Source organism: Neodiprion fabricii, chromosome 2 (assembly GCF_021155785.1).
Source record: "Neodiprion fabricii isolate iyNeoFabr1 chromosome 2, iyNeoFabr1.1, whole genome shotgun sequence".
NCBI classification, from domain to species: domain Eukaryota; kingdom Metazoa; phylum Arthropoda; class Insecta; order Hymenoptera; family Diprionidae; genus Neodiprion; species Neodiprion fabricii.
In genome coordinates, this window is record NC_060240.1 from 30,601,979 (window position 1) to 30,613,846 (window position 11,868).

The window sequence follows — 11,868 nt, forward strand, 5'->3', positions numbered from 1 at the left end:
TTTTACGTACATACCGTAGTGATATCTCGCTGGACAGCGTAGTGTAGTTTATAGTGATACACCACGAGATAGTAAGACATACATTTCACATCCTGTCTGCACAGTTGCACGCCGCGATCTAGTTGTCAATGGGAAGTCCGTTATCGAGGGAACTAGGGTCGTGTGGCTTGCATCCCACTTGCTACAACGACGCACCGATTCCGTTGAATAATTCTCGGGAAATACATCTCGTGTTCAGATATCGAACCCACCCACACCCCTGCAGATTGCATCGTGACGGAAAATGTCCAGCTCTCGTCACGGTGATACAGCCGACAAATCAAGATGCGCAAATATCATTCAAACGGTTTCTCGCGCCTATTTTAAAGCGCACTTAACAAGTCTTTTCTGTACTACTGAATGGAATCAGCATACAGGATAATTATGAGTGCAGTCATAGGTTTAACTGTTTTCCGAATAAAAGTAATACTTTTAAGCATATTGACAACAAAAGATCACTGATTTCAACTGAGAGCCTCTGAAATTTAATTTCGTATTTACCACCAGTTACCAATTTTCAGGTTGCATGTATATTTAGAATAGTAAGTATCTAAAATTGTATGACTAGCGAACTTTTTTATTGGAACAAGTTAGGAAAATTTATTTTCTGAGGAGTTAGAGACTGTGACAATAAACGCCAACCGTGCAGCTTGGTAATACTGATTTCCGTGAGAACCGGGTTATTTTTTTGAAATATCTATAGCCATTACTCAATCCTCGCACACTCCTATATTTCTGAAACGCCGATGGGGCGTGTGTCAAAATGAGTTTCAGGAAGTTTCTACTTTCGCTCATATTAACCCTAACTTTTTTTATCCAGGCGGAAGAATTAAGCTTTACAACACCCCAACTGCATTACCAATACATACATGATCCCTCCACGACGTAATTAAAACTTTCAGAAACGTTTAATCACGGTTGTTCTTCGTCATCACATCCGCATGCGTATCTATCTTTCCGCCCGTATAATACACATGAACAATCTAAGTATACATGTAGAGAAACTACTTATCGAGGAAGTTCGTTTTGAACAAATGTTACAGCATTTAACATCGTGTAGGAAGAAAAGGGTTGTGAAACATTCGGGGGGGGAAAGAATTCATGAAAGAACAAAATAGATTTTGTTGGAGTCCATTCGCTTCAATCTAGTATCCCTTATTTGTTCCAAATACGATGACTTCAGTCATAGTTTGTCAAAATCATTTAGTGAATCGAATATCTTGATTCAACAAAAGCCGTTCGTGTCGGGCTCGAGTGAAGATTCGATTCGATTGAACCATCCGATCTGTTTCCGAAATTGAGTCAGCTGAATATTTCATTTGAAGTTTATTTATTGTTCCTCCAAGTCGCATATTCGATGACAGAAACAATTAGGTACTTGAAATAAAATAAGCACATGAATCTAGCCAATGAAAAATTTACATCAACTGAGTGCCACACTTCGTTGTTCTAACTCGAGCTTGTGTGGCGTAACTGATTGATTCAGTTGCACTAATTTGTTCACGAGGTAAAAGAAACAACGCGTGCTTTGAAACAAGTACAGAATATATTGATCGTAATAATCAGTATACTAATACTACAAACGGCCACTAGGCGGTGAAATTTCTCGCTACCGAAATAGCTTTAGAGATAGTTAGAAAACCGGATAGTTGGCTCGAAATTCAGAAACGGATAACGTGAGACAAAAGATGTTGACTACAAATAATCAAAAACTATTGACACGTTTAATTTTATACTTCTATCTATACAACGGTTAGTTTTCGGGTTTTACTCATTAAATATCGGGCAGATCCTACAAAATTTGGAGTCAGCAAAATTATAAGTGACGTCATCTGGAGAATACATTTTGTACGTTTGAATAACAGTTCAGTTTATATGCAAAAAAGATTTTTGTTAGAACAAATTTCATCACCTTTTTCAACCATTGAACTCCTGACTTAACGAAACATGAATTAAAACAAGCTGAATTTATTTTTGTACAACAATTTCATATTTTTAAAACAAAATGATTGAGGTACGTTCCATCAATTTTTTAATCATTTCAATCACCCATTTTTTCGCAACAAATTTCACATTATTGCAAGGAACTCGCGCCGTGTCATCTTGAATAAATTGATAGTCAAGTCTGATCATTCAAAGGCTTGCTTTCATTATACATTAAGTCGTCGCGAGTATTTCGTCCCACAAAAGTATTTTGTTGAGTCAAATAAGCATTGTGTTCGGTACATCATACTATAGCATTTAGTTGAATCAGGTAGGAATATCACTCGACTCAAATAATCCTTTCCCTCCGTACAGGAAGCAAACAGCTGATGTACATTTACCCGAGTCTCACCGTGGGTTCTGGGTTTGATTGAAAAAGATTGAGCAGAGACTCTACGGAATCGTCGTATACGAACTTGTTCTCAAACACGAGGATTCCAACGCCAGGAATGACAATTGCATAATTTATTGGGATTGGTCATACACGTCGCGTGCGCGAAACTGTTATTGCGGGGTATTCGTATCGCTGTACTCGTAGAAAATGAGCTGCCGCAATCAAACAGAGCAAACTGTTCTTAATTAATCAGGCAAAGATCAATGTCAAACGTGTAGCGCTAGGCGAGCGCACCAGAGAGGCGATTATACCGCTATAAGCAGGCGGCAGTGAAGATGTACATAATGTAGAATAGAATTACTTACAACGAACGCCTACTGTAGACGCTTAACCCAAAACGGGTGGAATTGTGCCATTCTGACTCCTACGGTAATTGAAGAGCCGCAATCAATTTTATGCATGCGTATAACGTTAACATCTCGACTGCATTGTCGGGCAGCTGCGATATTCTTGTAATTATAAATATTCCGTGCATGAGCTGCAGTGTTCGGAGAAAAGATAAAAGGTCGCGTGACGTAATCTTCGCAATAAATTATCCTCCGCTCGCACGATGCGATGCTGCGTTCGTTACATTATTAAAAATTATACGATACACATTCTCAAGTATGATTTATACTCTGCGGATGGAAATCAAGAAATTCGGTCTTTGATCGCTACGTTCTCCGATAACCTCGAACGAAATGTCGATTCCGAGTTCCTCCTGCGCTCCGACATACCCAGAATCACATCTCGCAGCAATAATCCTGCGAGCTCGCGGTATTGTCGTTAAAAATCGTTACGCAATAGCAAGTTATAATAGTGCGATCGTCGAAGCCAGCCGCGTGCAACGCGGTGTGAAAAAAGTAAAAAAAAACTAAATAATTGCAATGCCATACACGCAGATGAACTTTAACTGTCGCAGTTCGAGGTTTCGGATATTTCAGACCTGACGTCATCCCAGCCGCGTCTTAAATTTCAGCAAAAGACTCCTGCAGCAGCCGAGGCTTGTGCGGAGAACGTTTTCTTTCGGCCTGACACCGTCGAGCCGGTTTGCTTGAGTACGACTAGCGAAAATTTTCCGGAGGTGAGGGAACCGCGAGGAGGCTGCTCGATGCATTCCAAACTGCACATGTGCATACTTACCCGGTTTCCCTTTTCACCAGTGCTTCCGTACTCGCCCTCGGCTCCCTTCTCCCCCTTGGGACCCGGTGGTCCTTCGACTCCTGTGTCCCCTGGTGGTCCCTCGAGCCCTACGAATCCTGGGATTCCTGGTGCGCCGAGGTCTCCCTTAATCCCGGTGCAGTTGCATTTTTGCGTCGCTGAGTCTTCGCAGACCTGGAATCAAAATGCATACGGTCAAAACCTCGGCATTCACACTTATATATATACATATACAACACAAATTTATGTTTAAGCAACATCGCGAAATAGAAAGGAAAGTTTTGCATCCCTATCGGCAACGATTCTGCAGTTCTGGCTCAAGGCTTTTCCAAGTATGCGGACAGTCAAGCTTACTACTCAATTTGCAAAAATTTTTATTGCCTTACATGTTGTGGCAACAAATGTATTACTTTTCCCCTCGATTTCAAATGCGTGCAACTAATTGCTTAATCCGTACGCTAATGTAATTTTTCTTATATACATTTCATCTCAACGCATACTGTGAATTACTTGTAACGTTGTATTCCCTGTATCATCAAAGCTACCACGGATTATTCTTAGTCGCTGTAGATTATAATAGTCGCGTGTGTGTGTGTGTGTCTGTATTCAGAGATGTGCGTGGGTGACTTGTCAAAGGTTGTGTTACCATTCAGCAGTGATGTAATGGACTCGTTCGTCGCTTCGGTTTACACTTTGTCAGAGCAAACAAATTCCCAGCGTCGTAATGTGCCGTCTGTTCTCGATACTTTCTATCGTATTTTCTTTTTCACGATTTGAAAAATGGACTCGACGGTTGCTTACATTTTTCAACTAGATTGGTAATTAGAAAAATTCTAATTTTTGTCGCACATTGGCCTTTCAAATCCATACTTTACGAGCGACTTTACGCTTATGTATAATAATACACTATGTCCATACATACGTACATAATACGGGTACAACAACTCGGGAGCGTTGAGCGCAATTATTACCATAACAGAGGTAGGAATTATTCACGAAGAGAGATCGTTTGTTTTTTAACTTTTTCCTTTTTTTCGCTCTGTTTTCAAATTTGTTTTTTAATGTTTTCTCTCTTCTTCAAACGGGGCAAGACATAACTGCCGGAAATAGGTATAAGGATTCTTCGCAGGCTAAGTGAGAGCGAGATGAACGTCACCCAGCCATATAAGTAGTTTTGAAGTATTTTTATCCTGGGTTATGTGGCATCAACTATTACGTAATTTGTTGTACATATTACACCTATTGCTATATCGTTATGCGCATAGGCTTTTGTAAACGAGTCGCGTGCATGAGACATTGACCACATGAGTGACATAATTTTCACTTCTTATTATACTCCTCCCGAGATACGTAGATATAGTTATGCATACGCGGTCTGATTAATTGTTTTGAGTCAGCTCTCGGGCAAGGATAAGTATTATAACGCCTAGGCGCATAATTCATTGCCAATTAAAGTTGCGGAGGTGAATACATATTTATTCTGTGACGGTGAAAATCTTTCTTCTCATTTATTGTAATATTTTGAATTGAATTTTCTAGAAATATTTCAGGTAAAACGAAAATAGAAGTCAACGTATTTTTTCCTTTTAAATCTGACGTTGTAAAATATAAAGAGAGATTTGGAGTGCTTCGAAGAATATGATCGACATTTTTCTTCTAATCAACGCTGACGATTTTTTAATGTCATTTTTTCCACAAGCAGCGTGTCTCTGGAAAAATTTTTACAATTACGATTTACAAGTTGGAATTTAGTCCTCAAACTGTTGAATCAGTAAATTACAAACGAGTTCTGTAAAATAGAAAAGTCTCCGTACAATAATTTAAAGCTATAAAAAAAATATAGATCACGAATGAAAGAAGAATAGGATAATGTGCTAAAGAATAATTAAAATTACGAGCGCAACAACGATAATATACAAATAAATTGGAGATCGTTAGGTATCACACATCTCGGACTCCTGTGTATGTATGTGTCACTGTGTGTCACATTTATAATAAAAACTGCAGGAGCGACTGTTCAGAGGGAACCGCGCTGAGAAGAAGGTTATGATTCGAATTGTTACCAAGCGAAGTACGTGGTGAATTGGTTGACGCGAGAGATGCGGTAGAGAGTCTGAGAGAGCGATAAAGAGAAGCGATAAGCCGAATCGAAAGGAGAAAAAAAAAACCATGAAAGAAATTCTTTTTTCTCTGTGCCGTCATTCCAAATCTGCTGCGTGGAGATCTTGGAGAACTGCATCAAGTCCAGACTACGCTATAATACAACTTCGAACGCAATCTGCACGACGCTGGTCATTGTTAAAACGGCACCTTATCCTTTGCTTCCATGGCGCCAGACTCGTTTTATCGGCCGAACACTACGAGGTCTCAATTCGGTTCAACGTACCTTTATGGGCATGTTTATACATAGGCATTGGGTTGCATTCGTTTCACGTTCGATGACTTTATTCAATGGCCGTATGAGCACCTCGACGTGCATTCTCTTGTTTTTATTCGTAAATAACTGTGTGGTATCCGAAGCAAAATTTTCTTGGAACCTCAACGTTCTTCTTATAAACGATTGATCATCCGGTATCTTAAAAGTATGTTTGCGGTCATCCGAAAGTCAGCTATCCATCACGTGGATAGATCCTGCAGTCGGAGTGAAGGCGGACAGATCAACTTATGTTTCAATTTTTTAATCAATATACAGATTTTAATGTAACGTATAGAATTTAATATACAGATTCTAATTGCTCGGCAAATATGCCTTTGTTTGCGGTGAAGAAACATACAGACGATCAATCAATCGAAATTTGCAGCAGAATGCAGCTTGTATAATTTGATCACAGAGGATCTATCCTAAACGTTTAACAAAATTTGAAGCTCCGAAATTCCGGGACCGAGATCCATGCAAAGTGCACACGATCCATATGATGCCAAATGGGCGCGAGGTTAATGAAAAAAAAAAGGGTCTGCTTTACTTCTTAGGATCGTCATCCATCCACTGGCCGGTTTGTCCCCTTAACCTTTGACTCTTGCGCTTGATATTCAGTAATATTACGAAGAGCGTAACGGGGTTAGAGTTTCGTAAGAGATTAGACAAGGCCTTCTTTTTCTCAGTCTGACCCCCTAACTTGCTACGCCCTCGTAAAATCCAAGATACTTTGTAATACGCACGTCACGTCACGCATATACATACGAAATCAGTTACGTAATTCGATCGATAACTCATTGATTTATTCTGTTGGAATTCATGCGTTCAAAGTGCTTGTTCGGCTATTAGTTGAAACTTTGGATTACTCAAAGGCGGGAGATGTTGTATAAGAGGTAAAAAAAAAACAAAAAAAATTGACACCGTTGGGACGATCCTTGACCGCGGCGAAGTAATCATACCATCTTATCTGTCGAGGTTTGTTTGAACACGAGCGTCCTCGATAAGGCCGGGTAAACATTGATTCGACCGCGACCCGAGATTAATCCACGTCCGAAAATGTACTTCCGGAATTGAAAATAAGAAAACGATTTGAAATAAAATCGAAAGAAAAAAATGGCCTTGAATGTCTGTGCACATGTACACGCTTGTTAACATCAGTAATTAGCTAGCCAATCTTTGAACTAAATCTGTGCTCTACATTATGTACCCTATAATTCATATCAAGAAGATTACAAAATAACTAATACGTAGATATCACAGCGGCGCTGATCCAGGGTTTTTCAACAACTTGTTACAACAAAACAATGTTATTGCGATAATTAGCATTTTACACTGAAAGATAACCTAATATTTATAGATGAAAAAAAAAAAAATAAAATTGAGCGGGATGTAATTTTTCTTGCGCAATGATAGAAGATATTGAGCTGAGCGGAACGAAAAATAGCGTATCGAAAAAAGTCAACTCAAATGACCGTACAAATAGTTGCGTCAGTTTAACACGCGTATCACGAAATCTGACGGTGATAATTTTTAATTTATATATTATTTATTCGTGGCGCCACGCCGAGGAACTTCGCTAGTTTGGTTTCTTTTTTCCTCGTTTCTCTCTCTTCTTACCCTCAGTGCGCGTTTTTGCCAGTTTTTCTAACGTGTCGAACTACCAAAATACACGTGCAACGCTTCGGGTTGTGATATATATTTGTATAATAAATTGACGGTTCAACTGCTGCGCGAAATGGTTCCCTTATCAAATTGAGCCGAGTGATAAACTCACAATCACTCGGTCTTCATACATCGTTTGAATTTGTTTTTTACTCATTACGGTCTCAAGCATCCTCAGTTTTTTTTCTCCACCTCATTATCCGAATATTCGTATGTACATGTAATGAAATTAGAACCGTGAGTCGCCTGATTATTCCCCGGTTATCGCGGGGTGACGAACGTCGGCATCGTGCGCGTGTGTCGTCGACCACCGTCGTTTTTTCCCCTCTTTTTTTACTCGAATCTTGTTATTCTTCAACTTTTCTTCAATTCATACTCCCAATATCACGAATTCGTTGACATGCTTTTCTGTAACGAACACATTGAGCGTACGATAAACCGCGTAGCAGTCTGAAGCGATATCTGTACACATATGTACGAAATGTGAAGCATATGCTGATGAAATCTCGTAACATTGTCAGCAAAATTCTTTTTTTGTCTTTACTTTATTTTACATACTAAAATTACTCCCTTCTTTTGTCGCTGTAAGTTTCCAGCTCTCGTGTTACGCAACTACTTACTTCGCTCAACAAATAAAATACGAAAAAGAGACGGGAAACAGAAGAGGCGAAATAAAGACAACAAATTAGCAAAGGTTGTAAGAGTCTAGTGTACATTATTCACCTTTTGTCAACGGAATTTCTTCCATCACGCACTGCCCTACGTTTTCAAATATCTCCTCAAGAATTCAATTTGTCATTTATAGTTTGTAAATAAAATTTAAGTTCAACTTTGCTATTTGCCGATTTAGTTCAGTTCTCTCATTGAACGTTGTGAAATCATCAAAAAATGCAATCTGTGGATATTTTCAAACATCATATATAACGTCCCGAGCTTTCGTTCATTCTTCGCAGAATTAAATAACATCTTTTTTTACTGCGATCGGGTAATCACTTAAAATTTATTGAATATACGCATCACTTCACACGCAACGAAAGAAATAGGAAAAAAAATAGTAACAATAATAATCAGGACTTCTCAATTATCAGGGATTTGTTGGCAAAAATTGCACAAATTTTGGTTGGTGGGTTGCTTCAACGCGTGCGTTACATCTCGCGAGAATTACTTGAATTTTTCAACTCGCTGGAATAATTTTCATAAAATCGAACAGCACGATCAAGTTATAGCGAATCGACATCAACGCAAGTGTATTCTCTGCTCACGAACGAGAACGAGTCAGCTGGGTAGGATAGCGATGATATTTCATGAATGAAATTGTGAAGCGTGGGTCGGTCGATGTGATTGGGCGACGAGCTGTGCACCGACGCAGAGGTTTCGTGGTTCGAATATGCGATCATAGAGAATGTTGCACCTCCGGACGTCGGCTTCAACAGCCGGATGAAGTCAGTGCACAGTTCTAGAGTCAGCTCTGATCGTAGGCGAAGGGTTCACCGGCGCCTCTTCTACCGAGGCATCGAAATCCCCTGATATATCCTACGTATGAGTTATTAATTGAAACCGGCCAATCTACGAACGCCTAAGATGGAACGGCGATCGTTTCTGTAGGGCGGGCACGAGAGAATGGGAATAAAAAACAAGAACGGCGGTCTAACGAAGGGACCGAAAAATAAAAGACCGAGTTAATAGCTCCTATGAATTTCCACAAAGAGCCTCGGTTGAGACTCGCGCCAGTTTCCTGGCCGCCGCGAAGATGCGTGGGGCGGGTTTGCATATTCGCTATCAGACGAACTCGGCCTCTCGTGCACGCTGATGATCCCTGTTCCTATTTTCATATCTTATCAAGTATGAATTCTGGCCTGATTTAAAAATAACGATTTCGTAACTATCAAATTAATTACACACGATACGTTATATCCATTTCGTTTAGCGTTACAAGCGTATAAGCAACGTTACATCATTCATTCGCAATTATTCCCGCCAACGTCGCCACTCAGCACAGATCGAACTATTGTTTATACTTGTGCACACACACGAACACGCTGCTACCCACGTGTTACTATATATAAACTAAAAACATGATTATCACAGTATATATTCCAGTATATTTGCATAACGGGCCGAAAGGAGTAAAAGATGAAATATTTCGACATATTTTTGTCTCGAATATTTATCACTTGCGCGAATACATATCGTTTGTAATATTCACATCGATACATCGATGTGGTTTTTTTGATTTACAAATAATTAGAATCTAACGATACGGAAATGGCCACGGTCAATCGCTGTTCATGAACTGGCTAAGATCATCCGTTATACCCTTTGATCGGTGCAACGCCCAGGCTCCCATGCCTCCTGCAGTGCAACCAAAAAAGGACGTGCACCGGCTCACGTGTCCTGCACGCTGACACATTGCGCACTGGGCTGTTGCGACTGCGCGTACTGTCCATAGACACATGTGTGTGATACACGTGCGAATGGTACAGGTAAACGTGCGTTATTGGTTATATAATCTTGGCGAGGGTTTGAACGAATCGCAAAATTGATCATCATGTTCCGGTAAAAATATACACACGATGATTATAATACTATACAGCTCGATAATTTATCAACTGTACGGCACGTAACATATCCATGCATATAGATTTCAGATAATCGTGAACGTATCGCATACGCATAACGAGATCTGGAGCATAGGAGCTGCGAATGCTTATAATACACATGGCTGAGAGGAACAGTGATCGGTGATATAGCACGTACGTAAATGACGACATGAGTAAAAGTCGGTGCAACGCGTATCGTTCACTGTGTGAAACACCGTGATAATTTTTTTTTCTTACATACACTTGTACATGTTCTCATTATTATGTATACATATGAAATTATTTTAGTTATCTCGCGCTGTAGCATACGAAACCAAAGCATTTGGTTGTTTTTTTTTTTCTCTACATTATTTTATTTTCCAAGAGTCTTCCCATCACCGCTGAAATTATCACATTTGCTCATTTTCCGGTCTAATTGTACGTCATCGTCATGACCGTATGGAGGAATGATGTGAAAAAAAAAAAAAAAAAAACGCATAGGAGTTGAAATAAAAAATAAAATAGAATGAAGATAAAAAGGAGTAGGAAAAAATAAAATTGAAAAATGAATCGAGAATAAAATCGAATGAATGTAAGGCGATGAGAAGTTTGAAGCACCTGTCAAAATCGCGAGGGGTTGGCCGAGCTCCGGTGCGATAATTGTCAGAGGTCAAGGGTCAAGTGTAACGACAGGTGAAACGATCGGCGCACATCGGCCATAGTAAGCGGATCGTGGTGTATTTACAGGTATAAGGAAAACTATTGAGTACATGGTGGACTTACCACGGCGTCGGTGGGTGTCAGGTGATTAGCAAGAAGGACGATGAAAGCTGTGGCGAAGATCGTGAACCGCGTCGATGCGTACCTGGAGGGTACGGCAACGGTATCGGAGGGCAGCGGGGACGGTGGCATCGCTGAGCCCTGCCGTCAGATGCAGTAGTCAGGTATTGTATTTTTTCTCTCGTCGGGATGCGTTGGAGCGGGTTTACGGTGAAACGAAACTCGAAACTAAAGAACGGTCCAAGACTAGCGAGGCGCAATCCGCATCTTGCCTCGTTCGAAAGGGCTTCGCGGCTCCTCGCAGCTTGCGGCTGTATCGTAGCTTCGCTTCGTCTCGGTATTCGCCTTCCTCGCCTCCTCGCCTCCTCCGAAGAGAAGAGAACACACCCCGTTAGCCCCGCCGCTCTCGCGCTCTGCGCCAACGCCGCGATCCCGGCTCTATCACCACGTACCGGCCTCGACTACAGCCTCCGGAGGTCCCGCGGCCGATTCTTACGCCTCCGCCGCCGTTTCGTGTTCTATATCGGCCGTCTCGCACCCAGGCAGACCCAGAGCGGCCAGATCTCTACCCAAACGCAGAACGGCCCCGGAGTGTCGTGCAGCTGCGAGGAGAACCTCCTCCTCACAGTTCCCTAGGACCGGCGTTTTATTTATCTCGTCGTCTCGTTTCTCCTCGATCTCTATCGGTCCGATCGCTCCGCGATATTTATACGCGTCCGCGATATTCGTACGGGATCACCACTGTCCATACGCGCGTAGCTTTCCGTGCGGTTCGCTTCCTTTTTCTATCTTTTCCTTTATCTTTTCCCCTCCCCGATTCGTCGTCTGGTCCCCCCTACTCCCTCTCGGTTTTTTTTTTCAAATTTTTTTTCTTT

The 11,868-nt window shown here is 41.0% G+C and overlaps 1 protein-coding gene across 1 annotated transcript in view; it reads right to left on the reverse strand.

Moving 5' to 3' along the window:
- Positions 1-11,734, reverse strand: part of LOC124175161 (collagen alpha-5(IV) chain-like) — a 31,594-nt gene extending 19,860 nt beyond the window's left edge. Inside the window, exons 1-2 of the mRNA XM_046555120.1 lie at positions 10,997-11,734; positions 3,539-3,730 (exon numbers count right to left, since the gene is read on the reverse strand). Of these exons, the coding sequence (XP_046411076.1) occupies positions 3,539-3,730; positions 10,997-11,125 (321 nt within the window). The 5' untranslated portion in view covers positions 11,126-11,734. The remainder of the gene's footprint in view (positions 1-3,538; positions 3,731-10,996) is intronic.
- Between the last annotated feature and the right edge of the window lie 134 nt (positions 11,735-11,868).